The sequence below is a fragment of the Mycteria americana genome, chromosome 3 (assembly GCF_035582795.1).
Source record: "Mycteria americana isolate JAX WOST 10 ecotype Jacksonville Zoo and Gardens chromosome 3, USCA_MyAme_1.0, whole genome shotgun sequence".
In the NCBI taxonomy this organism is placed as follows: Eukaryota; Metazoa; Chordata; class Aves; order Ciconiiformes; family Ciconiidae; genus Mycteria; species Mycteria americana.
The window spans coordinates 89,507,681-89,533,289 of NC_134367.1; the positions used below are offsets into that span (position 1 = coordinate 89,507,681).

At 42.3% G+C, this 25,609-nt stretch overlaps 1 protein-coding gene across 3 annotated transcripts in view; it reads right to left on the reverse strand.

Annotated features, from left to right (window-relative positions):
* Nucleotides 1–2,047: 2,047 nt before the first annotated feature.
* Nucleotides 2,048–25,609, reverse strand: part of SMYD3 (SET and MYND domain containing 3) — a 427,585-nt gene continuing 404,023 nt past the window's right edge. Inside the window, exons 11-12 of one of the 3 annotated variants that reach the window (XM_075496040.1) lie at nt 9,555–9,663; nt 2,048–2,756 (exon numbers count right to left, since the gene is read on the reverse strand). In XM_075496040.1, coding sequence (XP_075352155.1) covers nt 2,655–2,756; nt 9,555–9,663 — 211 coding nt within the window. In that variant the 3' untranslated portion in view covers nt 2,048–2,654. The other 2 variants (XM_075496039.1, XM_075496038.1) reach the window with 2 other exon arrangements.

A 25,609-nucleotide genomic window follows, 5' to 3' on the forward strand; every position in this document is an offset into this window, starting at 1 on the left:
AACACGATGTCTGTGCAAAGACAACTCCAGCTACTTTGAGTCTGAGCTGAAAAAATAAGATTACGTGATTGGAAATGAGTGCTTATCTAATGTTCCTTCCTTGCTGGCACGCTTGCTTGATACTGCACTTTCAAGTGATGCATTTAGCTAAATCTCTCCGCAGTCACCAGCCAGCTGCCTTCGCAGAAAACAGGCTGGAGTGGGAACGCTGGGAGAGAAAAAATCTGCCCGCAACAACCTCCCCTGCAGCACCGGCAGCCCTGCCAGTGGTGTTAGTACGTGTGAACTGCCAAGGGAAACTGCTCAGTAAATGACTGAAACCAACCAGAAAACTTGACTCTTTCCTTGGCCAAGCTGAAAGAAATGCAAGTTCGGCATCAACAGTAATGAATATAAAGCATGAATTACGCCCCCATACTAAGGAATCTCCGCAGACCGGCCCAGAGGAGAAGGCCAGGCAGGGCAGGCAACACGGTGGTGCCCTCAGGACACTGCTCTGGAAACCTGGGCCACAGACCACCTTGGGGCCAGTTTGGTTTCTTGCATTGCTCAGTGAGCTGCAGATCAATTTCCTACAGCCCTACGCACGTGGCAGCGCGCTTGCCGTTGTGATGCTCTGCAGCCAACATAGCACGCTCTGTCTCCATTTCCCAACAGACAGTCATTGAACTGTTTCGCCTGTACATTCTCCCTAAGCATCTGCTATAGACCATTGCTGGAGAGAAAAATACCAGTGTAGGTAGCTCCTTCAGCTTGATGTAATGTGGCCTTTCTCATCTGACATCAAGGAACTCTGCCACTCCTGTAGTGCCCACCTTTCCCTGCTATTGCGCTTGGAGAGCTGAGGTGTCCTTGTACCAGAAGCCCCAGAAAACAGCGCTGCAGTTCATACATACAGATGTGTCTGCATACACGAGAGCTGGTGGGCCGTCTCCCAGTATATACTGCATGAACTAATGCATCGTCTCGCCTTACATTCTGAAGTCCCTTCCGTTTGCAAATCTTAGTATTAGATATGTAATCGTGAGGTAACATAAACATCATCTTTATGCAAAAGCACATAATTTCTAATATGCATGTGCTCCTTTAAAACCAGAAAATAGCTCGTGAGGACTGGGTACCCCTCACATTTTCTGATTGTCCATCAGTGATGCCATTACTTTGTCAGAAAACCCAATGAATGCAAAGGTCTGACCTTTTCCCCCAGATCATTTCCTTTTCATAATAGCAAGAAGACCCAACCAAGCAGTGAATTTCTGCGAGGATTATTGCACTTCTTGGGTGGCTGATATGACTTGGCCTCTGGCATCAGGCCATGATGTACGTACTCCAGAAATGCACCGCATTTCATAGGTTATTGCTTGCATATTACTGCTGGGCAAGTGAACGCTCCATACGCTGGAACAAATTCAAACGCCTTGAAAGGAGATATCTTCCTCAGCGTTGGCATTCATGTGCTGTGGCTGTAAATTACGCCCAGAGTGTTCATTTTCTTTTTAAATGTGTTCTCATCTCATAATAATTAACAGTGTCAAGTTACTGGTGTGAAAAAAGCCTGACTTCACAACGATGGATTAATGAAATAACAGTCATGGCTGGAGTAGCAGCAACAAATTGTTAGAGAGGAGTGGCACACCTGAAGTGATACTTTCAAAGGCCTTAAATTATTTAGGTTTCAATGTTCCTCATAAATATTTGGCTTTTGTTAACATTTGTTTCTGTCTTAAAAATGGAAGTCAGCAGCTCTGCCAAGAACAACTCTGGTGCTGATGAGAGTGGGGAAATAGGGCCCCCGTGCTTTCCAAGACATCCTTCTCTCCCCCAGGGATGACCTGCTAATTCAGTGGTCATCTGTAGGTCTCAGAGCTTCACTGTTTGGGGAAGAGAAATCCAGACCCTACAGGCTCAGAAAGGTCTAGAAACCACACTGCCGAGCTCATAGGTCCAAATCCCTCTCTTTTTAAAACCAGTATGAAGTGAGAAACTCTTGAGGCAGTCAAAATGGGGAGAAAACAGAGTAAGCAATTTCCACATAGATACACTTTTGATTAAATTTTTTATTCAATCCATTTTAATATTCAATATTATAACACATTAAATGCAAGAAGAAGGGGAACAGAGCCCTGCAGATATATTGGGAGGGAGGAAAATCTCATTAAGAACATTGGGAAACTTATTTGATGTCAAAGAGCACTGGATCAGGCTTTTGGAAACCACACCTAAAGGCAAGGCAAAGGGAAAAAATATATTCCCTCTACTTATAATGTGTCTGACATGAGATCCTAAATTGCTGGCATAAAAAATTGACTGCCGTTATCCATGGAATTATATCACTTTGTAAATGATGAATACTCTGTATGCATTTCCCAATACTTATTATCAATTAAATTGGATGTTGTAAATTGTTAATTAGGTATTGTCAATTAGATTGTTTGGTAGCAAAAAAAAAAAATCCTCTGAAAATTGCAGATATTCCTCCAAACATCAACTCAATTCAGATCATACAGCAAAACTAATAAATACTAAACATTTTTGTAAAGCAAGTAGGACCTAATGAAAAGACACCAAAATCATCAAGAAGCTTCCCAATGCAATAAAAAGCATTTGATTTCCTTTCTCCTTGAAGATTTTGTTTTCCAGGCTGGAGGTTTTCTTCACTGTGTTCTCATGATGGCCTCACACTGTTCCTTTATCTCCATCAAGGCTTGCATCAGGCTGTGATCGGCCCCGTGGGTCACCTTCATAATTTTATAGGCCTTGGGGAGAGAACAGAAGGGGACACGTTAGTCAGTGCGCAGACCATACGAAGGGGTTGGTCACTGCAGTGGGGCAGGGATATAAGTACTGGTTCTCAGGTGGTTGGCCGTTGGGACTTGAATGCATGGCACAGTAGAAATAGGAGTGAAGTATCCCAAAGTGTATAATGATTTGTCCCTGACAAAGGAGGAGGCACTGACATATTATTCTTAGGCGTTAAAGCCCACAAATATGTTGCACAGATGGATGTTTGGAATAGTAGAGGAAGATACTTTTGCACGGAGACGTGAAGGCCATTTTAAGACTGGCCAACTACAGCACCCAAGGTTTTGATACATTAGTTAAAAGATGACTGTGATGTTCATCATGTTAGTAGCCTCAAAGTCCTGTAAACAGAAATGAATGAATGCTTGACCAAGTGCCTTAAGTGTATCAGGAGACACTATGCATAGGATCAAACAAATGAGTACATTAACAGTTTCACTCTAAAAAGGCATGCAGGGGAACGGGTCTTTGCTGCTTTTCCCAGGGATTATTTTCTGTGTGTGTTGGTCATCTTCTATTGCTAGGCCAATTTACGCTTGCTGATATTGCCTGCAGTGTTGCTGATTCCCTGCCGCAGATATGTCTGAAATGCTCTTTGCCCAGCTCATGTTTAGATCATCACTTTTCATATAACATTTCTGCTTCTTCCTTCTATTAAATTCCTCCTGCAAGGAAAGAAGTACCAGATGGAAATGGATTCAGCACTGAAGAAAGAACAAGGGAGCTAGAAGTATACAGGTAGGAGAAAAGACATCAGAGATTTTTCCTCATCCCAAACTGAGGAATTGTCAAAATCTAAATGCAGCCTGTGTTTCAATGGGTTCCTGGTCCAGTCAGCTGACAAAATTCAGCTACCTCAGCTTTGGATTGCAGAAAAAGGATCTTTTTGGAAACAAATGTTGAGGAAGGGGCCTCATTTAAATTGGAAAGATAAAAATAAAAATAAATATATTCTTTGGTGGAATGAATGAAAGCCTACTTCCAAATTCTAGAGACCGGCAAGCATATGGAAATTCTAGCACAGTTTATTTTTGTTTCAAATTAGCTAATTCTTAAAAGAAGAGGGAGGCAGCAAAAGACTGAAAGAACAAGTTGAAATAGCAGTCAAAACAAATCAGAGTGTGCAAGGAGCTCTAAAAAGAGTCAAATATGTTCTGAGCTACCACAATGCCCTACTACTAAACGATAAAATACTCAGTTAAACAGAACAATGAAAATGCTTTCATCAGCATTAGAAATGCCTAAGAAATGTGAAATAAAATCAGAAATCCTCAATTTTTTGCATATTTCTATTTTAGCAGAAATACAAAGCTGGTCGTGTTTTTGCAAAGTGTTTGCAAGTAAGTCAATACTCCCTGAAAAGACTACCTAAATTGTTCTTAGTGTTCTGCTTCTCCTAATTTAAAATAATGGGGAAATGATGTAAAGAACATAAAATACATAGAAGTATTTCAACGTAGTGGAGTATGAGGTATTAAGCTGTACAAGAGCTTTTTTTTTAAAATAAATAATTGAAAAAGTAGTGTAAAAAGCAAGAATAAGAGCCAGTCCTTCCCTGGCAGAGACAGTGGGACGAAGAAAGACGAACACTTGCATGGTATAGGAACCCCTGGATGGTGCAGAGCAGGATAGCTGCAGGTGGGATCCCCTGCGTGTTGCGGTGCAGCAACATGTAGCTGCACCCAGGCTACCTAGGACGGGACAGCATCACCCTAGAGCGAAGTGGCCAGGTGAATTGGCCATGGCCATGGATCCAGACACACTTGGTGCACAGTGTTTGCATGCCCTGGCCAAGAAAGCCATTGGATTTATTTTGAATGACTTAAGAGCTGTGCATTTGGGTACATCTGAGTCGCAGTCCCGGGGCAGCTGACCTCGATCTTCAGCCCACCTACAGGACAGAGGTCAGGCTAGTAGTGATGGACCTGGACACCCTGATGCACAGCCAGATGTCCATATGGATATGCCTCTGTTAAAAGGCAAAAATCCTTAATATCAAACCTAATCTTGAGATAATGCTACCATTGCTGACTTCCCTCTCACCTCTAACATTTCCTTTCCATTTCCTTTCTTGCTTTAGCATAGCAAATAAATGCACCCAGTCTTTATCCTTTTGTTTCCTCAGGGAGACAATCATTCTCATGCAACGTACTATCTCACACGCTGCAGTACGAGTCAGAACCAGCTGTATCGAAGTTAGAATAGCAAAGACTCCTGTAATCCCCAAAATGAAAGTGGCATTAAGTTATGTAGCTGTTTTTGCAAAGGTCAGTGCAAAACTGGGGATAATTTCACCTCCAAAACAAGGAATTGCTTTACCGGGCAGAAGCAGGAACGTGCAGGTTCTCTGAACGCTTCCCTGCTCTCCTAAATCACACAGCTAACCAGCAGAGTCGAGGCTGAGCAGTCTTGTGGTCTGTGTGGTCTTTCTCTCAGCTAAAAGAACAAATCTAATTATGAAAAACTATAGTAATTGCAAGACAGCAACACAGGCCACATCCTGCCAGTGTCATCAACCACATACTGTCGCCCTGAAGAATATAAACCCCATTAGATTAGTGGTATGGCTGTTGCTCCTTGAATGCAAATGAAATGCAGCGCAGTCGTTTGTGCCTGATTTGCATGGGGATGGGACGGGATGCCCATCACCACGGCTGCGGGGAACTGTGAGCAGATGCAGGACGGCACCGCTCCATCACAGGGAAAGCAGAAAGCAAACGGCCACGCACCAAAACGGCATGAAGTGAAGGCTAGCATTTCAGAGGGGGTATCTGTGTTTTTCCATCTCTCTTGATTGAAGGGGACGCTTGTTAAAGCAGGCATAGGAAAACCAAAAACTATCACAGTTGCTATCAACCACAGCTGGTAAACAATTCAGTGTTTGAACCAAACACCTAGAGAAAGGGGATTTCTTCAGTGTTGCTGTGAAACCTGGGAGGGATTTTACCCCAGTTCCTGTGCTTTTTGCCTCCACGCCAGGGATTACAGTAAGAAGGGAAATTATATTGTACCCATTGCAGGCCTTCACGAGACAAGACAGCCATGCCCATCAGTTCATGGGAGGACAAGGGTGCTCCTGCGACCGTGCCAGCCAAGTGCAGGGTCTGCATGGGAAACTGGCTGGTCAGTGTCGTACGCGTGTGCATCCTCCTGCCTGCCCGCCCCGGTCCCCACCAGCCACCGCTCAACAGCTGGGCACCGCTGCCCTTCTCAGGAAAGTGCCTGGGTGCAGGCAGCCACCACCACCATCACAGCCCAGAGGACGGAGCAGCAGCTGAGACAACGCGCTGCAGCGCTCACCGGCTCGCTTCGAGGAGACGACACTCAGAAATTAAGTCATCTCCTTGATCCCAGACCTTCCCCTCTGCACCCTGCCTGTCCTCCCAAACCAAGTCCAGCTCCACTCAGGTTATGGGCAAGCAGACAGGTGAGCCTACAGTGCCGTGAAGGTAACAAATGACACCTAACAAATATTTCTGCTAATGAGTGCACCTCAGGACAAATCTATACACTTGCTAGGGGCTCCCGAGAGCTCCAGAGACGCAGACCTGTCCTGTGCTCCTGCAGGAGTGCTGCTTCCTGCTCAAGGAGCTTTTCTCTTCACAAGACAGCTTGTTGCAGCTTTTGTTATTGCTGCTTTTTACAATCATTCCAGGCTCTTTAAATTAGGTTTGTCAGACTGGGCTCCAGCTCCGGTCTTTTGCTGACAAAGGTTTTCCTGATCTATAATTCCATTTGTCCTCCCACCATTACATCTTTCATATATATATGTATATAAACTTAAAAATAATACGTTGGTTGTACAACAAACAAAAGGCTACCTTCAGGCTTTATTCCAGAAGTGGAGTATTGCCTCTCTGTAACACTTCTATTTCCCAAACCTGGCAAATTAGATTCTGCAGGGCCTAATATACTTTTAGGAGGTGATTTCATTTTAATGGATAACATAAAGCCCGCCACATTATTTAAGCCTTCTTTGGGGGTGCAGGGCAGAGAGCTAAACCCAGAGGGCACTAAGAGTAAGGTGGTTATGACAGTGATTCATTTTTGGGTGGCCCAGAGAGCAGCAGTAAGGGCTGGGCTGCAGAGCTGTGCATGAAGATCTACTGGTCTTAACAGACTGAGCATCTGATGCAGAGAGGCTGTCAATCCCCAGCAGCTCTGAGGCTGTGCCTGATTAAACAGGATTTATATGAGTGAGGTGAATTTCACTCAGATCTCAATTCCTCTGCACCTTCCACATCCTTCTCCTTAATGCCACACAGAAATCAGTCTGACGAGGGCTCCAACAGGGTGCTATTCAGTGTCAGAGTGTATTAAGAAGAGTAATGAAGCAGAGAAGGTAATCGAGTTTCTGCTCTGAGCATGTGGCATGCTCTGTTGACACATCTAATCACAAAGGGCCAAACTGTGTTCTCATATAACTCTAGGACATTATCTGAGTTATATTAGGAACCACATCCTTTACTTGCAGCAAACTGGGAATTATATCTTGCTCTAATTTGTTCCAGTGTAGACAGCAATGAAAGGAATCAGTTTCAGATCTCATCCAAAGAAGCACTGTGTCCTTTGCTTACAAGTTGCATGGAGAAAAAGGATGACAAGAAGGGTTTCCTCCTCTCAGCTGTGCTCCCAGAGAGTGGGAGTTCAGTCTCGCCCTGTCTCACATGTGGGTGAAACGGGGGAGGCTGAACAGGGGATAGGCAAAACCACAACAGGATTAGTTTGTAAATGGCTCTGCATCTCAGCTGTAAAGCACTTACTCTGCCCTTGCGGACCACTAATGGCTTGGAGACCACAGTTAGAGATGCATGGAGGCATGGCATAGAAGGGTAACCAGCACCTTATTCTCCCTTTTCAGGGAAAGAGGAGATCACAGCGTGAAAAAAGGTTTCTGTGTTAGGCATTGCTCAGTATTCAAAGGATAATACAGTAACAATCTGGCTTGCAACGGGCAACTTCTTCACTAAAAACATACAAAACTCCATCACAACTTCCACCTTCACTGATGAGCAGCATTCAGATGTCTCTAGGGGAATTCATTCCCGTTTAATTTAATGCAGTATCATATTAGAAATGCAATTAGAAAAATGCCTGTTGATATATTGCGGCAGTATCAATGAAAATAGAAGCTCCTCTGACTGGGGTCTCACTCCACCTGCTAAAAACGAAAGTCTGAATGTTTGGAAATCATAAATATTACAGGGGAAATAGCAGAGCAGATTACCTGGCACGTGACAGATATATGACTTACTTCTGAATAATGCATGGAAAATAGAATTGATTACTCTTCCATCTGCTTTTTAATGATCAGAATTGGCCATAATTTAAGTTAAATGTATCAAGTGAAGATTTAAGTTACCAAGACTTAGTAAGAGTGGCATTGTATTAAATGATAATTTCCATATGTTGACATAATAAATTAGTCTTTATTCAGCTTGCATAATTAATCAGATGTTAAAACCAAATAGATATGTGGGTTGAAAAAAGTAGGTACAAAATACTAAGTTATCTAGAGAGTCGTGACTGGTATTGACTTTACAGGTGATCCAGGCAGGAGTAAAAGCCACTTCTCCCCCCACCCCCAGTGCAGACAGCCATCCCCTTCTAGTCCAAGCAGCTGCCCTAACTCTTTGCCACAAGACTAGCTCTTCCTATAGCAAAGGGGACATACAGCCAACTTCTGCACCTCTTTCCAACACCGGTGCCAGCACTGGGGTCTGCTCCTGCCCAGCAGCAACAGGCAAGTAGCTGGGCCAGGTGGCTTTCTGCAGCAGTCAGCAAAGGCAATGAGGAGCAAAGGAGCAAAGGAGCAAAGGAGCAAAGGCTGTGTCAGGCACTGGAGGTGGGCCGAGAGACGAGGGGGACCCGCACAGAGCACGTACTGTCTGCAGGCCAAGCTGACCACAGGACAATCAGTAATACAAGGCAATAAGCATAAGACCTCTTTGGTGGACTGGAGGCAGCACATCTTCCGGGGGGAGAAAAACACCCTAGCAGCGATTGAGGGCTTGAGATGGGAAGCAAGTGAGAGCCTATGTCCTGGGGACATCTTGCAGATGGAAGGGCATTCTTCAATCTATTTAAGATGATACTAACAGCAATATAATGGCAGGACAAATAAGAGCTCAGGGTAGGAGGAAATTAATATAAAAGTCAGCTCAGGTACAAGAGGGATGGCTTGAAGCTGAAATGTAACTAGCAAAGCACCAGCTGAAAAACCAGATCAAAGAAGAGAAAGATGATGAATGATATAGAAATAGGAGGGATCAAGAAGATGCTTGTTGATTTGAGTGTGGCTCACAATAAAATACAAGCATTAAAGGCAAAGTTCTCCCATCTGAAATCATGGATTCCTGATAGGGAATAAGGAGGGTAGAAACTGCAGCTCTGCTCCTGTTCTTGTACTTTCAGTGCTCCCAGATTCACTTTGCTGCAGTAAGAAGGAGAGTATGAAGCACTGAGATATTTTTATCTCTTTGGATCTAATAGTAATTTTTCATCCAGGTGCCTCTGAGCTATTGAACTGTAATTAGCAGTGACTGATACTGGAGGAAGTCAGTGCCTGAAACGCTGAGCAACGGTGACCCATCACCACCCTCAGCTGCAGCCTGGGGAAACCCCACTGACAGAAAAAGCAGTGAGGAGTGTCCAAAGGCATGAGGTACAGTCAGAGCAGAAGGGGGGGACACCCAGCAGGTTCGGGGGAAGTGAGGGAGGGGAACAGAGAAGAAACAGTTCACAATACTGGCCTGTTTCAAGGTCTCCAGTGCTTGAGGAAACATATCTTGACTGTACTGCAGTTTGCCCACTCGCATCAGCTGGACAGCCCTCAGCGGATGGAAACCAGGATAATACAGTCTGCAGAGAAGAAGGAGGAAAATGTGTCACTGTCAGCTCTCACCTTCACAGTCACTGCCTCTGCAGAGAGCTATTAGGGTGGGACTGCAAAGTCATTGTGAATGTTAATAAGGTACTCAGAGAAAATTAGCTGCACTACTGAGAAGCATGAAATACTGAGGGGAATTAGCAAATTATTACTCTCCATCTCAGAGGAATGCCTTTAACATTATCCTGTTAGAAAGTGACGGAAGTGGGATTATTGAATTCGCTACTGTTGGATAACACAATAGCATTTACTGTACTTAGTGTTGCAAACAGAGGTCGTTCACAATTCCAGGTCTCTGGAGAGGTATAATTTTAAGAGGAAGCTTCAGCAGGGAACCCAGTCCTGGATCCTCCAGGATGAAGAAGAGGGACTGCAGGGAAAGCAGGTATGTAACATCGCGGCCGCCATTTCTGAGGGTTTGCTTGCTGCTCCCTGTTGCAGAAAGTACTGGTGCTGCACGTTCAAGGAAACATCTCAGACTTGGCCTGTGCATGTAGACGAGGTACCTACTGGTGTGAGGGTACACTCCCGTTCTTACTCAGTTAATTTCACAGAAGCAGAGGTTTTCCATCAATCTCACTGGAGTTAATGAAAACAGAACTATGCTCTCTTTTTTCCTAGGAAGCAGATGGAGAGCAATGTCATCATTAATTCCTCTCAGGATGCTCCTGAAATCTCCATGCTTTCATGGTGACCGCTCCGCACTTCCAAAGCCCGCTGGCCCTTGGCTCACAACACCTGGATCCCACCCCAGCCCTGTGCCCTGGATGTGGAGAACCTGGCATCTCAGAAGAGCAACCTGGGGGCTGCAGAAAGCCGTGGATGTGACTTGCCTGGAACTGGCCAGCATGAAACATGAGGTGGAGGGACACATCTGGAAGTTAAGCCACCTGCAAAAGATCTTAGATCTTTTTTGACTAACTGCACAAATGAAAGAATAAAAGCCTTAAGCATGACTCACTGAAGACAAACGTCCTATTTGATCAAAAAGCATTTTATTTCCTCAAGTACACCAGTGGCATGCTTGAGGAGTGTCTAAAATAATACAAAATTTGTCACAACTGCAGGAGGAAGAGCTGATAAGCTTCCCAAAATCTACTCTTTGAAGAATTTTTTTGTGCGTTTACGCCAAACCTATGATCATCGGACTTCAGGGGAATTACTAATGAATGATACCACTGCAGTCAGAAAGACACTTAAATCTGCATAGGTATGATTAAATGCATGCTAAGACATTAAACAATGTAAATTTGTACAATGTATAGCAATCTTCTGATAAGTCTGCATGCAAATGAATGAGTTATCTTTCTCTATCATTTTTCACTAATGAAAATGCAAACACGATTAAATACAGGTAATTGTTTAAATGGCAGTGTATCTGGTTGTCCTTACAAATCACAAATGAAGATGCGTAAACGTCATGGAAAATGCTTTCACACCCAAAAACCCCTTTTCTGCTGATCCCATGCCGTTTCGGTGAAGACATACAGAAACACATGGGAAGCATGCCTGGCAGGATCTCAGGAGCAACAGCTCTTGATCTGCCAAAGCCTCTCACAAAGCAGCAGAAACCAGCTCCTCAATGGGAATAATCCGTCCTGAATTGCCACGAGCACCACCTGTTCAGACCCCTTTTGCGTTGCAGTTCAAAAAGGCTGGAGAGCCAGCAGACAAGAGAGAATAAAAATGATAGCACTTATCTCAGTCCAAACTGACCACCCAGGAACTTCAAGGATCCAGTTAAACAAACACTGGCAAATTATCAGCAGGTTTATTTTTAGATTTTGTTTCTGGTTATTATATCAATTACCATGGTGCTATCTGCTACTAGTTAAACAGGGAGGAAATGCAACTAAGTCAGAGGTTTTAGTGTGAATTAGTGAAGAGTAATAGAAATTGCAGTGCTAACATGGCACAAATGGGAGTAGTAAGCACATGCACAACTTTGTAAAAATTGCAAAAAAAATGATGCCCGTATGATTGCGTACTTCTGCCCTCAGCTGTGACTGCTGCAAAGGAAGGAGTAAAAAGGTCGTTCCCTCTCCTCTGGCCCACCGAAATTCCAGGACGCCTGGGGCCACGGCCACAGGAGAAGGAGCCAGGGAGGCAAAGACTTTTGTATGAAATGATAACTTATCTTCGCAGTTCCCACTAGACTGTCGCTGCTGTATCCTGACAGCTCTGATTCTTTTCCCACTGCTCCTTCACGACCTCTTCACATCTCCTTCGTTCCACACCTTTACCTTTCATCCTTTCAGCCATCTTTTTAATGTCTCTCCTTTTCCTCTCCCTCCTGAAAAACCAGCCCCATCCAAAATACCAACACAAACCGGGACCTTGGGTCCTGCCTCTCCTGCAGCCACTGCAGGGATGGCAGCTCACGCGGGCAAACTCAGGCTGTGCTTTAGTTCAGCAATGGCACGCCTGCTAAACTTCACACGGGTCCATCAGAATTCTGAATCTGCTCCTCCATACAAACAGGCTTCTTTCTATAGATCATACATTCCCCTGCTGTCAATAAAGATTTAGGATTGTGGTATATGCAATACCAGAGACAACAGGCGGCAATTCAGCAATGTCAGGAACTCAGCCCAGACTACCAGCCATAAACTAAAGCAAGTGAAAATTTGAGATGAGGACACAGAAGGAGTAAGTGTGAAACAAAGAGCCCTGTGCTCGTAAATATTTACAAAGCTGTTTTACTGGGCTGATTTATGCTCTGATCTTATGCATGTACATAGTTACATTTTGCAAGCCTTAAAATTGACATTTGAAACAACTGTTTATTATCATACTCTGGAATAAATCTATGAAACTATTGGAACACCTTTTGTGGAAGCATATCCATTGAGTGAGTTTACTAGAGAAATCCAGGCACCTTGCAGCTATTCTGGGAGATGTGTAAGTGGGAAAAATGCTGCTGGCTTCTTCCAGGCATCCCTAGGATTCAGTATTATGAAAAACTGGCATGGTAGAAAGAACTAAGATGCAGTGTGAGCCAATTTATTATCCCCACGCATTGCTCTGAACAAAACAAAGTGGATACATTTAAGAATAAAGAAGACATTTACCAGCCAAGGAACTGATACCTAAAAACTGTCAACAAGAGACTAAGACAACTATAGAGAAGTACATGCTGTAAAACACGTTACAGCTTGGGAAGAGTAGGATTTCAATCTGAAAAGGATTTTATGAGATTTACCAAGGCCCGAGGGACAGGAAGGGGAGCAGTAACGTACTGAAAACTGAAATAAAGATAGTGCTGTGGAGTGATGTTTCCTGGCCCTTGGCACTGGTCAATGCCCAGTAGCCCACTTGCAAAGAGAGAGTAAGCAGAACACAACTAACAAGTAAGGCTGCGCTGTGACCAAGAGAGCTGGAGGAGGCTAAGAAAGATCTGTACCTTTTGTATCAATCACATCCTCTGCTTACATAAGACAGCAGAGCTTTGTTCCCACCTATGACCAACAGCATCCATGCTGGCCTGTCTCTCCAGCCTGCCCTCCTGCCTATCGACTGCTCCCCCCAGTGTGGTGTCATCCGCAAACCTCACAGAAGTGCCTTCTGTTGCCTCCTCCAGGTTGATAAAGACGTTAAACAGGACGAGTCCCAGGACAGACCCCTGTGATACCCCACTGTTACTGTCAGCCAAACAGTGTACCGCCCGACGGCCGTGACCCATACTCTGTAAAGCAATAGCTGCTTCTAATACACCATGAGATCGATAGCTCCTATTTGTAATTCAGCCACGAGGTTTGCTTTGCTTAACTCCCAGAGCAGTCCCTGATCATATACTTTATGAAGAAAAAAATATTTTTCTTTGTTCTGTATATGAGCTCTGATCTCTTCAAGCAACCCCTTGTGTTCTCATGTAAAGGACAATGTAAAAAAGACAACCCTTGACAAATTTTAGCCAGTTCCTTCTGTTTCTTAACACTGTAGTTCCATTAATTCCACTCAACTTATCTCCCATTACAAGGTAAATAATCAGAGCTTTTGTGTTCTCTTGTGAATTAAAGCATAGTCTTAAGAAAAGAGACTATGCAAAAGCACTGCCTTTTCTGATGCCTCATATTTTAAAATAAATAGACGCCTGCCATTCCCTGTAACTCAGTCTGTGGGGTTAACATTTACACTGTTGTCTTCAGCCTGATGTAATTATAAGCAGGCAGAATTTATAAAATCTGAAATAAGGGCTTAACATGGAAATGCTACAAGGCTCTTTAATATGGTGACATGTAAAAAGTGATGCTATACATAACTGTAAATTGGTTTGCAGTACCTTTTAGTGCAAGTAAATATGACAGCATAAAAGACATAAAGCAGTTTTAGGAGCTGCAGCAACAGAGAAGGAATTAAGAAGAGGCTCCTGGGCATCAGGAAAGGCGGTGAGCAGAATGCAAAGGGGACAGCGTCAGCCTCATGACAGAAACATACTCGCTACAGCTGGTGGAAATGTTCACCGCAAATATAGCACCCAATAAGTTCAACCTCCTTTTCTTTCTCTGACTTATTCTTGATTTCTAAACTGCTCAATATTTGAGTACCTTCATTAAAGCTTTTCACTGAATAGCAGCCTAGGAATTATTTTGATGTTGTCCGGTTGTTTGTTTTTTCATTATTCAGTGATGTGAGACTGGCTGTCTAATTCACATGATATTATTTCCACTCCTTGGCTGGGATGATCAATGGGGTCTAAATATGGGAATTATGAGAAACATTTTTAGGACAAATTTAAGGACAAATTATTATTTGTGCTAAAAAGTATCAAACATTTGGTATCTATCAACATTTCCAGGGAAGAACCAGTAATTTTATGAATAGTCAAAGAAATCATATGCTTCAGGACCATAAGACAGGTAAACTAACTGTGCTCATTTAGGAACTCACAGATCTTAATGCCAAAGGGACTGTGCGGCAACTGTTCAGTCTGTACACAGAATTTCACCTAGCAATTCCTGCTCCAAAATCAGCAATTTGAAACTGAAATAGTGCTTAGCAATGCTCTATTTATAGAAAATAATCTTAAGCAGCTTTATACATAATTTGCTCAATATTAGTATTTTTTAATAAGCACTAGGCCTATGCAAGAGTTTTGCCTTGAGATGGAACAAGGTTACAGGATTATTTTTGGAGGAAGTGGAACGTGTTATCAATACTAAATGACTCTGTTTTGCATGTTAAGTATTAGAAGTCTAGTTGGAACTGTATAATTTCTAAGGGCAATATATCTATATTAACCTGTGTATAATCTTTAGGGTTCTCTGTGAAAGCCTTTCAAAAGAATACTGCCCTGGCTTTCATGTTAATAATGTGTTTTTTCTTGGAATAATGATGGTGTTAACCTGTTATTCTTTCTGGCTTCTCTTTCTCTCTTTTTCTCCCCCTTTCTTTTTTTCTCTTAACAACTCCCTATTTATCATGGATGACCAGATAAGTTTAAATCCGTGCAGTACCTTACAGCTCCCCTTGTACTTCCTGCAGCAGCTATGCCATTTGTGGAGTAGCAGACTAAATCCTTTACCTGTGGCAGACCTGATATACTCCAGCTGCCCTGAAATGTTTGTTGTCCATTTTATCTCCCCATCACAGTGTCTCGCTGAGAAGATCAAAGCATCAATGAACAGTTTAATGTTGGCATCACCCTTTTCTATTTCTTCCCAGATATGACCTCTCTCACTTGGATTTTGGGATCGGCTCCTCAGCACTAGCAGGGAGGTTTTCCTGGAGGTAACCACTAGTGCACATCCCTAAAGCGTTACAAAAAAGCTTTGCCAGTGATGAGAAGACATTATTATTACTAGAAGCTTTATGCCGGAAAATCTCTTACAAACTAAAGCAGGAAAAGTAACTTTCTATTACTATTACATAAAACTATTAATCACCCCTACGAGACTTACTCTTCTTCTGGTTTAACCAAATAACAGCAGAAAGGTGGCATAATTTTCTGAGCCAGCTGGGGTCTGATATCAGTAGAGATGTGTAGACCTAACACCTCTGATCAGAGTTCACTTTGAATTCTCCATACTCTTATAATATATCCTGGCTGTACATTTTTGCAGTCTAATTGACATGTGCTCTCTATCTGTGTTATTGCTGTATTGGCAAAACTCTCGGTATCCCCAATATTGAAATTTTCACCAACAACCACAACTCGTGTATGAGCCTCATCATACTAAGCACTAAAAAGCAGAGTATGACAGCCTTTGTTTTGCACAGATAAGAAACAGAGACCCCGGCAAATGAAGTGGTTTGTCCAATGTTACAGGAGAAAGTCTCTGGGAAAGCCAAGAGTTGAACCTAGATCTCATTGTGACTTTAGGATGTTTTTTGGTTCATGCAGAGCCTGGTTCTTGTGTCTATGCTGTCTTGTCTATCTGTCTGGCTCTGCCAATCCAAGCGAAAGTAAATGTAGTTTTATAGGCTTAAAAGGCTTGCTGTATTTTGCAAATGAAATGTGGAGACAGTAACCTTAGTTTAGAAACTTTTGTGCCAGACTGCCAATTTATTTTTCTGGTTACGCCACGTTGGGCGCCAAAAAGGACTGTCGTGGTTTAACCCCAGCCAACAACTAAGCCCCACACAGCCGCTCGCTCACTCCACCATGGTGGGATGGGGGAGAGAATTGGAAGAGTAAAAGTGAGAAAACTCGTGGGCTGAGATAAAGGCAGTTTAATAGGGAAAGCAAAAGCCAAGCACGCAAGGAAAGCAAAGCAAGGAATTCATTCACTGCTTCCCATGGGCAGGCAGGTGTTCAGCCATCTCCAGGAAAGCAGGGCTCCATTACACCTAACAGTTACTTGGGAAGACAAACACCATCACTCTGAATGTCCCCCCTTCCTTCTTCTTCCCCAGCTTTATATGCCGAGCATGACGCCATATGGTGTGGAATAGCCCTTTGGTCAGCTGGGCTCAGCTGTCCCGGCTGTGTCCCCTCCCAGCTTCTTGTGCACCCCCAGCCTCCTCGCTGGTGGGGTGGGGTGAGAAGCAGAAAAGGCCTTGACTGTGTGTAAGCACTGCTCAGCAGTAACGAAAACATCCCTGTGTTATCAACACTGTTTTCAGCACAAATCCAAAACACAGCCCCGTACTAGCTACTGTGAAGAAAATTAACTCTATCCCTGCCAAAACCAGCACATGTCCTCACTCAAGACATGTCCTGTTATTTCAGTGAAATAACTGCCTCTGGAAACAGTTCAGGATTTACATCTCTGAAATTATGGCTCAAAAGATTTTTCATCACATATGCATCTCATACTGCTCCGTTACAATTTGTTTTAGTAATTTAACTGATGTGATCAAATAAGCAATCACACTTCTTAATTGACTGAATTCTCAAGAAATGTTATCCATCTCAGAAATCATTTCTCTCTGGTTGCTGATCATTCCGTCATATTCCTTATGGTGATAATTTGTGTCACATTAAAATAGATATTATTCCAGATGTTGGCTCTGCCAAGATTTGAATGATAACTTTAATAAAATGACAAAGTGGTATAAACTGCAATTTTCATCTTGGCTCTCAATCTGTCTGTTTGAACTGTCCAAATGTTCTGTCTTCTTCTGGTGTTAAGAGATGTTAAGGAAGGAAAGAGTGCTCAATCCCGGATGGAAGTAGGAAAAGATTTTATATAGATTGTCCCTGTGTCCTGGCTGATCTTCAAAACATCTTGTAGCTCTTAGTTTTTTTGTCATGAGTTCACCATCTTTACAGCTAAAGATGGTAGGATGGACTGTCACTGCAGATAGGAACATACCATCTCAGTCCTTGCATAACCAGAAGAGTAAGAGATTAAGGTCAACAGTTTAGTTCAAAGGATTTATAAAAAGATTTAAAAAGCCATATAGAGTATGTTGGAAGAATGTCAGAAAACACAAGAAGTGTATGAAAGACAGCAAAGGAAGAATGGGAAAGCTAGTTAAAGAGAACATCCATGGGAAGAGAAGTAAAATATGGAAGGAAAAAGTACACTATAAAATGAGATACTGTAATTTGTGACAAAGACCTTGGTGTCACCTTCTTCTCCAGCAGTGAACCTATGACTAGCTGTTGATGTTAAGAAAAACGGCCCACCCTCAGTATCTCGTACAGCTGAGAATACAACTACAAGACTGGCTGCAGATACAAGCAACGCAAGTTTTCTTAGAGCGGATCATGAATCTACAGGTTTGCATGAGCCCCCTTCTTCAGCCGCAGAACCAGACAGTGACAGGAGAATGACAAGCACTGCTGGATCCCTCATGCGAGTTGCAGATAGCTTCCCTCTAATTGATTCCCTCTGCTGTGACATGAATCCCCCCAGGATCAGAGCCACACACATCTAATTGCTACCAGTGTTCGTAAACCTCAGAGAGGTCATGCAAGCGTGTGTGCGTGCGTGCGTGCAAGCACAAACTGCCCAAGGAAGGACGCAGCTGGTAATATTGACATCTTCAGTGCAAAATGTCTTCCCTCCACTCACCAGTATCTCAGATCACCTCGGAAGTCCATTGTAATACAAGAGACTGATAACATGTGAGTTAGATCACTTGTTTAAGCAATCACATCAAACTTGTTTCCTTTTCTATCATATCTCCAGATAATTCTCCAGAGAAACTGTCGGGTGCAGCGCAACGACTCTCTCTCTTTAGGGAGATGATTACAAAGACTAATTTCAGATAGGATGGCTGAAATCTGGAGAGACATAGTCGTTTTTCTCATGACAGCTGTGGGTCAGGAAAGAATCAAAGCAGCATGTTCTTTGGCTGGATTTCTGTCACTTTCCACTTCTGGGGACTAGAGACTTAGCGTTATTTTTTTTTTTTTTTTTTTGTACACATAGATCAGTGTTTTAGTAGGCATTTATACATATAGTGATGGATTCTGAAGTAACCTGTCTAATTTCAGAAATAGGTTTTGGAGTTATGATGGATATTTCTGTGAAAACATTAGCTCTGTGAACATTATGGTCAAAAAAGCAAAACAAATATTAGGATATTTTTAGGAAAAGAAAACAGAGAAGTGCTGTAAAAATACATCACGCCCCTACACCTTGGGTATTGCATGCAATTCTGATTCTGTCTTCTCAGAAGAGTTCAGTAGAAAGGTATAGAAAGGGGTGATGAGGACAGGTAGAGGCAGTGGGGTGAAGAAATAAATAAATACACCAGGACAAGCCTGCAAAATAAATGATTGTGGAAGGACTTGACAATGGATCTATGAAATCACAGGCTGCATGGAAAAGGCAAATGAGGAATGATCACTGTCTCTCATAATACCCAGAAGATACCAGATGAGACCAGCAACTGGCAGGTTCAGAACAAATAAAAAGATGTCCTGTCTCACACAGACACTAGTTGAACTTTTGATTTTTTATCAAAAAGCAAACGGCTAACAAGGTCCAGGTTCATATTTTCTTCTTCTATGACTACATCATTTGGCATCTTACAGTCATCCTGTGATGACCAAGTCTTCTTCTCTGTCTGCTATTTCCAAACGATAAGCTTCCAGCTTAGAACAGGTGAAAGACTGAAAGGACTCATAGGAATCTCCCTCTTTTTTTGATATCTCCCCAAATCTGCCTCTTTCTTACCCAATTTCTTATCCACCTCATCATTTTTTGTGCAAATGACCGACCAGAATGACAGTAACTCTGTAATACTCCATTACATTCTTCATTGAAGCTTAGCTCTGTTCTATTTTCCTTCATTTAGATTATATTGTCTTAAAAAAATACAGTCTTGCATGATCCATTTTTAGCAAATCTACACTGTTTTTTTTACACCATTTTCCATTCCTTTCATTTTTTTCTCTTTTCAGAATTTGACCTATACCTTTGAGGTGATGGCCCTCTAGTTCCCCCTTCTAAAGTACTATGGTTCTTATTCTTCAATTGTTTAGCGTCACCTCTGACATGGAGATGCTCTTTGAGCACCACTTTTACTTTGGAAGTGCAGTGTACCATATCCGTCGCTAATAGTGATGCTAAGCAAATACAGAAAGGGATTTACTCTGCATCCGTTTAGGAAGATAGTTATTTTTGCTTTCTGGTATCTTGTGCCATTGTTGTTCCCTGAGTAAACACCTTCTTGTTTGCAGTAACTACCACTGTGGCATTGTGTTTACCAACAGAGTTTCATGTTAATAGCAATATGGGGGTTATGGAAAAAAGTGAGACCAAGGATTTCTCCTTTCCCCCCACCATCTTCAAACCAGAAAGATGCTGGTTCACTGTCATCCCAACAGCAGACATCTGATGCAGCTCAATGTGTACAGGCTTCCGATTTGGTTGGGTAGCTGTTGAACGTAGTGATACTAATCTCGATGTCCTGCCAACGTCTGGATGGCTCATCCCCTCATTTTTGACCACTCAGCTGCCTTCCAGACCCACCTCTCCTACAACATTTTGCTTTTACCCACAGTCTTGTCACCTTTCAAAATTTGTCAGCTGCCATTTCAGTTTTCCTTGCTTCTTGGATACTTACCATCAATAATAATAGCAACAATAACAGCTGAAGTAGCATTTACAAAATTTAATGAGATTCTTATGCATAAGTTGTTACCAGCATGTCTGAACAGGAACTCCATTGCCTGATGTCAGATATCTCATTTAGATATCTGGCCTTACTCCTCGTGTCTCAGCTTTTCCATCTTCAAGATGAGAATAGTGATCTACTTAGTGGAGGTGACGTGAGGCTAAATTCAGTTGTGTTTGTGAAGAGCTTTGAGAGTTCAATAGGAAGATTCTGTAGAAGTTCAAAATATTAGCACTAGTTCTGAAGAGAATTACAAATCCTTGGTAAGCTACACAGTTAAAATGGCACAGCTAAACAAGACCATCTGTCTGAACTGGAGAACACTTAACTTCCATCCAGTTGCTCAGCTGGCTAGAAAATTTCTTGCATGACCCAAAAGGCATGTAAATTGCTCCAGAGTTTCCTACAAAATAAAACAATCTGGAAGAAAGGGGAGGGGGGAAATAGCATTCTTTACAGGAAAAAAAGGAGACCTGCTATGAACTTTATGAAGAGCAATCATGAGCAATAATTTCTCCCAGGCTCTAAAGTGCTGCCTGAAATGCTGGCTGAATATAAAGGAGAGATTTTTTCAGGTAACACCACTATGCCTCTTCATGGCATGGAAAACGGTGTGTAATACTTCAAAAGACCAAGGCATGCTTGAACTCTCTGTAATTGAAAGTAGCATGTTCACTGAGCAAGCATTTTTCAAGCAATGCCATGTTTACTGTACACCTTGATTAATGAGTACATTCGTACCTTGGCAGAACAGGCAGGGGGTAAAAAATTTTTAAAAGAAGATTGCTTGAGGAGGAAATAGGTCCATGAAATTAATATTTCAGTTCATATAAAGTAAAGCACTTCTCAAGATTTCATGCTTTACATGGTATCTCGTATCAGTAGCTAGTTTATTCTGTGAGCTACTGTCTCCAGTGGCTCAATCCAACATATATGTTACAGATAACAGAACATCTCAAGGCACTTTCCACTGATGTAAACTGGTACAATGGCACTGATTTTAATGCTTGATGCATAGACTGCCATGCTTATATCACCTTTTGCTAGCACATGGAACACCACGCTTCTACAAGCTATAAAATGTTAATGTCAGCATCACAGAATTAAAACCAAATTTCCAGAACCACTCTCAGAAGGCATAGTACTTCGGATTAAAAGATTTTTGTCACACTTGTTGTTCAAATGTTGCTTTCTTCCTATAGTGCTCTCTGGGACAGAGAGCAAAGTTTTATGTCCAGATTTTGGCTCAAGATTATTTGTGATCTCAGTCCACCATTTTGTAATCATATGTTGTTGTTCTAAAAGATTCTGAGGTTTTGCAAAATTATACCTAGCTATAGTTATGTGGCCCAGCCACTCGGAGCTTGTTTAGAGGTGTGTGAGACAGGAGGATAAAAGACTCCCCAATTGGCATTTTGTATCAAATTTCCTCAGTATGAGGTTTTGGATTGTGTTTCTAGATTAGCTCATTAGAGGTTCATGTCTTGACATGACAAGGATATCTTTATATAGGCAAGATAAGGGATGAACAATTTATTTAAGCTGAAGTGCGATGCATTCAGGGACCTACTGAATAAATCTCTTGAGTGAAAAGAGAAACAAAGAGTTCCCAGACTGAAAACATAGGGCATGGTAAACAGGAACCCAGTGCCTAACAAATTAGCTGGTTTTTCTCCCACTTAGTGGCTACTACATAAAAATACATGATGGGTCTGTTGGAAGGAAAACATTTTCTCCAGTCATGGGAAATCCAGCCCTTGTGAGGAGAGCCATGGAACGGCAGCCACCTCTCCGGGCCAGACCATAAGTGCAGTGACTGAATGTGACACTGAAGAATATGGTCATGAGCCCACCAGGAAAAAAGAAAAAAAGAAAACAAACAAACAAAAACGCCCCTGGAAGCTGCACAGGAAATCTTGTGGAGTTACTTGACAGGGACCTGATCAGTCCAGGCCTTACAATGGTACTTGCACAGGCACCACTGGAGGTACAGACATTTCGTGTCCAACCTCCTTGGCTTTCAGGCCGTGGGTAGACATCCTGTCGGTGCAGCACACTTCTGACAGGAATCCTCTGAAACAATCTGATAAATGGTTACCTTGCACCCCGTTCACTGAGGGCAGCAGGCACAAAGGAAGAGCTACAACTGCACTATCATGCCTAAAGCACATGAATAAACGGCTTGTCACAGTCTAAAATTACGAAACAGTGAGCAACCACATTTCTCTCTCGGCCAATTGTGTGGAGGCAATTAGCTCACTGATTTATGGGTGAGTGGAGGAGGGGAAATGAGCAAAAGAAACACATGTGGACCCTATCAAGTACTATTTTTCCTATCAAATGTTAGTTGTGTCCCACCGAGCTAAAGAAAGACTCTGTAATACTTGGCCCACAGGTCCCAGTAGACGACTTCTGCGCAGCGAGACAAGGTTCACAGTTCTAGCTCAGAAATAATAGCCAGCACATTGGGAAGAGCTCCAGCAAGCTGTTGTGCAAGTGCTGCAGAGCTGCCAGGGTAACCGATCTACAAGTCTTGGATTAGTATATAATCCTGTGTCCCCGGTTATGCCCCTTTGTCAGCTACACTCCTTTGGCACAATATTTACTATTGGTTTCCCACTACACATACCAGCTGTGTCTGAGGCAGAACCTCCGGTCTATCTCACAAGTCATTATTTCTAACAGTAAGAAGAAATTCCCTTTTCTCCCTCTTCCCAGATACTTGTCTCCTGTTTTCTTCTCCATTTTCCTCTAGTTTTTGCATCTTTCTTTCCTAGTTTGCCTATCTTTACCCCTACATTTTCTCCTTTCACTATTCTCTATTCCTCCAAGTTGCTTTTTTCCCCTTTAACATCCTCTCACCATCTTTTTATTCATAATTTTATATTTTTTCCACTCCTGGTTCCTGTCTACCTACACATAACCAAAGTGGTATGCCCTGGGGAGGCTGATGGCTCATTTGGATGCACATGCAAGATACACATCTTCGAAGCAACTGTTAGACCACTTAAAGCTGTTTCAAAGTAAACTCCCTATACACACTGAAAATTACATGTTAAGACATGCAATGGTGTACTGTGCATAAAGCCTCAGGAACCTATCCATTGATCTATGATATGTCCATTAATCTCTGCAGCCTAAAGGGCATCTTTCTAAATTGGTACAGGAGGCAGCCATGAAAAGAAATCTGTCAATACTCTTTTGTGAGGCACAGGAAAACCACATACTGAATCTTTGCTATTAAATATGAATCCACGGCATGAGGCAGGCATCAAAATCTAAAAAGGCATTTACTTGCCTCTAGCAAAAACAAAATATCATGGCTCCATCTGATTTTGCAAAGTAGCACCATGGGACCTCACCATTTGATTGTTAATTTGTGATTTCTCTGAAATATGGCTTAGATATCTCTTGGCTTTCGTGGCATCCATTCTGAGGATTTTTGTATCACTTCCAGTTTGTATTTCGTGCCGGACCAGACGTACCTCAATAGACTGCAGAAAAAGGCCTCTGTGAGGTGACAGCTTCTCTCCCAGGAAACTGGAGCTCTTTCCTGGAGTCACCCTGCAGATGCACATCACGGCACTGCAAACTTCTGTAATAAAAAGGACTTCATGCTCTTCCTCGGATCTGTACCTTCTTTCTTTCTCTGCTCATGGTGGTACACACAATCAAGTAATGTTCTTGGTCCACTTCCTCCCCTTTTTCACAAGACTCTGTCAAAGGACCAGCAACTTTGACTCACATGAAAGACCAGTTCTTAGAAAGGGCTCTGCTCATTGCTTACTGGCTTTCTGCAGACTTTTTTGGGCAAAAACTATGACATACCTTATCACAGTCCTTGATATTTAGGGCAGTTCTTTATGTTGTCCCTTATCAGATGAACAGCTGTTGAGAGTTGTACCTTCGTATAAGAAGGTATATCACTCAGTTCTAGCCCTTACTTGGCTGGTGCTACCATCAACTGCCGTCCTTAGCCTTGAATCATAAGATCTGCTCTCATCCAGATCTGCCATGGATAGGCAACAGGGTGGACATGTTGATGGCTGAGCTCCTGCTTTGACTTTTCCAAGCAGCTTTGCCACATGTGCATTTTACCTCCTCCAGGCATGTTCTAGATCCCATCCTAAAGCTGAATGACCACTGCTTTGGTGTTTAGGCCATGGTTTTGAGACCTAACATCCCTATGCCTCAGAAAGCAGCTGGATTACTGTTGCAATTTTTTGGTATAAATTTGATTTTGAGTTAAAAGATAATAATGACATGAAACCTAAATTTATGCATTTCTAGATGCTATCAGTCTTTTCAACAGTGCACTTCCAGAATAGAGGTAAGAATGAAACCCACTTCTGAACACAGAGTTATTTAGCTACAACACAGCAGAAGACCTGGATAGTTTACCCATGTAAATGATGATTTTTATATGCTACTATAAAGTACAAATAATGCTAAACATGCAAGTAAGTTTTGGAAAATACGTGTCTTTTTTCATTGCTGGTTTGAGGCATGATACAGTAGATTCTTTAAAACTGCAGAGTATTAACTTCTCCATGACATTTGTTTATGAATAGAGATGAGCCAAGAGGGAAATTTTGCTGTGCATGGAAGTACACTAACAGCATGAACACTACTGTGTAGTAAAAGTATTTCCACCACGACATAAGTAGATTTAAAATGAATGCATGCAGATATGCAGATTGCCTTAGCATTTAAAAATATGAGCCCAGACAGATTAAATAGACATACCACAATTTTTTTTGATTCCTACATGATAGAACATAGATCAAGTAATTTCATACAGTATGTGATACAATATTATACAACACAATACATAACATTTTAAGCCCGTTTCATGTGGAGAAATATTGATATCAGAAAACAACCATTGAAAAAGGCTATCTTCCCCTCAACAGAGAAGCAATAAATGGAGAGATTACTGGCTTACAGGGTACAGGAATGCCCTGTTTTGTCTCCACTCCAGAGCACATACACTCATCTCTTCTTTTTCTCTCTTTTCTTTTAGCAGCCTTGTCTTCTTGTTTCAGGAACAGCCAAGCCTCTTCTGAACCCTCCAAAACCAAGTCTCCTTTAGCCTTTAATGTGGCTTGCCCATGCCCAAGGCTCCTTCACTGAAAATCTTTCCTGTGTCTTTACCTGCAAAGGGCTCCTGACAAGCTCGCTAACCTCCACAGCCATCAGACTTGTTAACTGCATCACAAGCCCCATGTATAGAGTAGGGTATCAAACCTGAGACACAAGCTTAGTACACCGTACTGAACTACTTCCATCACATACTCTCATTGCCAGCGCTTTTGTAGCATGACTCTACAAGCAAAATCTTTATTTTTAAAAGCAGCAAATAACCATTTACATGAATAATAGATTCCATAAATTAGTGAACAA